The following is a 2193-nucleotide window of genomic DNA, read 5'->3' as shown; positions in this document are numbered from 1 at the left end:
GAAATGCTCTCAGAACAAGCTTTACTATCCTGCCAGTTCTGTCACTAATGGGTTGAATGATCTTTGACCTTGTGTTTTTCTCCATTTGTATGAGTCGTGTTTTTAACTTTTTGAAAAGTATACTTTAAATTTATGTGAAACAAAGAATTCATGAAATAACACTTTTTCTTCTTGCAATATTTTCTATACTATTTTATTCTTTTCCATCTATTAAAAAATAATTCCGGTCACACTCATTAAACCTGGTCTCAACCTGCAATATGAAAAACCCTGCCTTAGCATACTTGGGACTGGGTGGAGGTGGCGGGGGAAGGAAGAGGAGGAGAGGCTAGAATTGCATATTTACATTTGTTCGTCTGTTTGCTTGGCTACCTGCTCCAGATATCAAATGACCTTAGATACTGGGCCGTTCTTTTGTTTCGTTTTGTTTCGTTTTCTCTCTCTCTCTCTCTCTCTCTCTTTCAGCGCTCAAACGCCGGGATCTGCGGGGGCAGGAGATGGGGGAGGGGAGTCCTGAGGAAAAGCTAGCGGCCAGTTTAATCTCAGCAGCGGGTTCCTGGGGTGGCAAACCCGCAGGTCAGGCAAGGGCCGGTCTCACTGGGTGGGGCCCCCCGGCCTCGTAAGCCTCTTGGATTCCTGAGAACTTTTTTGCACTACTGCCCAGTTAGGACCAAGCGAACTTCAAGTTCTCTTTCCGGCCAACGTCAGAGCTCTCTGAGTCTCCATAAGTCCGCCGGTGCATCTTCTGCCTTTGTGTTGGCTGGTCCTTTCCCCGAGCCGGGAGGCATACAGCGGGAGAAGGTGGCTTCAGTGTGCTCGTTAGGTCCTGTTTGGAGGGATTGAGGCCCGCGAGGAAAAGTAAACAGTAAGGGGCCTGGCGGTCTTTAGCCCGGCCCACCGGGGCTACTAGTGCCCTTGAACCCGCCCCTCTTGATCTGTCTCTGGGCGGGTTGCAGGCTCTCCGCATTTTCAGTCAAAAGGCGTGGCTGGGTGAGCTATGGATCGCATCGCCGCGCTGGGCTGCGCGAGGCTGCGGTGGCCGCTGCTGGGGTCACGGGTGGTCTGCTTTGGCCTCGGCCCACACAGGGCCAGAGCCAAGGCCTCGATCTCCAAAGCCCTCCCGGCGACCGAGACAGCCGAGGCTCCCGGGACCGGGCCTGGTGACCGGAGGCCTCGGGGTCTGGAGGAGCTTCCAGGACCAGGGAAGCTGCGCTTTTTTTTCCAGCTATTAATGCAAGGCTACGTTCTGCATTTGCACCATCTCCAGGTAACTGAGCTAGGGCCTCGCGACTGGGGAATGGGCGTGTGCGCGGGGACAGGGTTGCTGAAGGGGCGGAGATGTTGGACTGAAAGTGAAGAACATGGAAACTTAGCTCGGAACTGGCTGGGGCTGTGGTCTTAAACTGTTAATCTGTAAGGGTTATGTGCAAAGGGTAGGCAGAACCCTTTGAACTGAAGTGAACAGGTCGAGGAGTGGTAAGAATCAGGATACTAGGAAGGTGACTCGGGAGACTAGGTTTAAAGTGGACAGACCTTGAGAGAGGAGGGAACTGCCTTGGTAACAGAATGACAGATGCAAGTGTATAAGCTGCCAGATGTTACAGATCCATTGTTTAACTGTGTGGTGATATTGGCTACCATAGACTTCTTCCAAAGGAAATGGCTTCAGGAGGATTCCAGAGGTTTAGCAATTAGCGAGGTAAATTTCTACTTAGGGGGAAAAAGATGTCACTTCTAAGGGAGTAAAAACAAAATCATAGGCATTAAGGAAAAGGTGCAATTTTAAGAAATGTTATTAAGAAATCGATTTCCAGTGAGAAGAGTTTATTCAGTGGAACACTGATAAGAGGTGGGAATGAATGGATATAGACTGGAATCAATGGGCAGAGACTAGAAAACTCAATGTTGGTTAAGTTGGAGAGGTTTTAGGAAATGAATTGAATTAACGCACTCACTCTGCCCAAGGCTCTTTTTCAACTGTTTGGATTCAATGAGATGAGGCCAACATCCTCATGGGGTTTATATATACCTTTGGGGAAGAGGGAGGTGTGTGTGTTACATGCCACTGAGTTGGCTCCAACTCCTGGTGACCCTATGAATGAGTGATGTCCACAATGTCCTGTCCTCAACAGCTCTACTCAGCTCCTGTAGACCATGTCCATGGCTTCTATTATGGAGTCAGTTCGTCTTTTA

At 49.3% G+C, this 2193-nt stretch overlaps 1 protein-coding gene across 1 annotated transcript in view; it reads left to right on the top strand.

Moving 5' to 3' along the window:
- Positions 1-549: 549 nt before the first annotated feature.
- Positions 550-2193, top strand: part of LOC105291113 (sterol 26-hydroxylase, mitochondrial) — a gene marked incomplete at its 3' end in the record, with an annotated part of 31823 nt that continues 30179 nt past the window's right edge. The window contains exon 1 of the mRNA XM_011358688.2: positions 550-1267. Within this exon, the coding sequence (XP_011356990.1) occupies positions 998-1267 (270 nt within the window). The remainder of the gene's footprint in view (positions 1268-2193) is intronic.

The sequence above is a fragment of the Pteropus vampyrus genome, unplaced genomic scaffold (genome assembly GCF_000151845.1).
Source record: "Pteropus vampyrus isolate Shadow unplaced genomic scaffold, Pvam_2.0 Scaffold42, whole genome shotgun sequence".
Taxonomy (NCBI): domain Eukaryota; kingdom Metazoa; phylum Chordata; class Mammalia; order Chiroptera; family Pteropodidae; genus Pteropus; species Pteropus vampyrus.
Note: the sequence above shows the minus strand (reverse complement) of the source record. Positions and strands in the feature narration are given on the sequence as shown.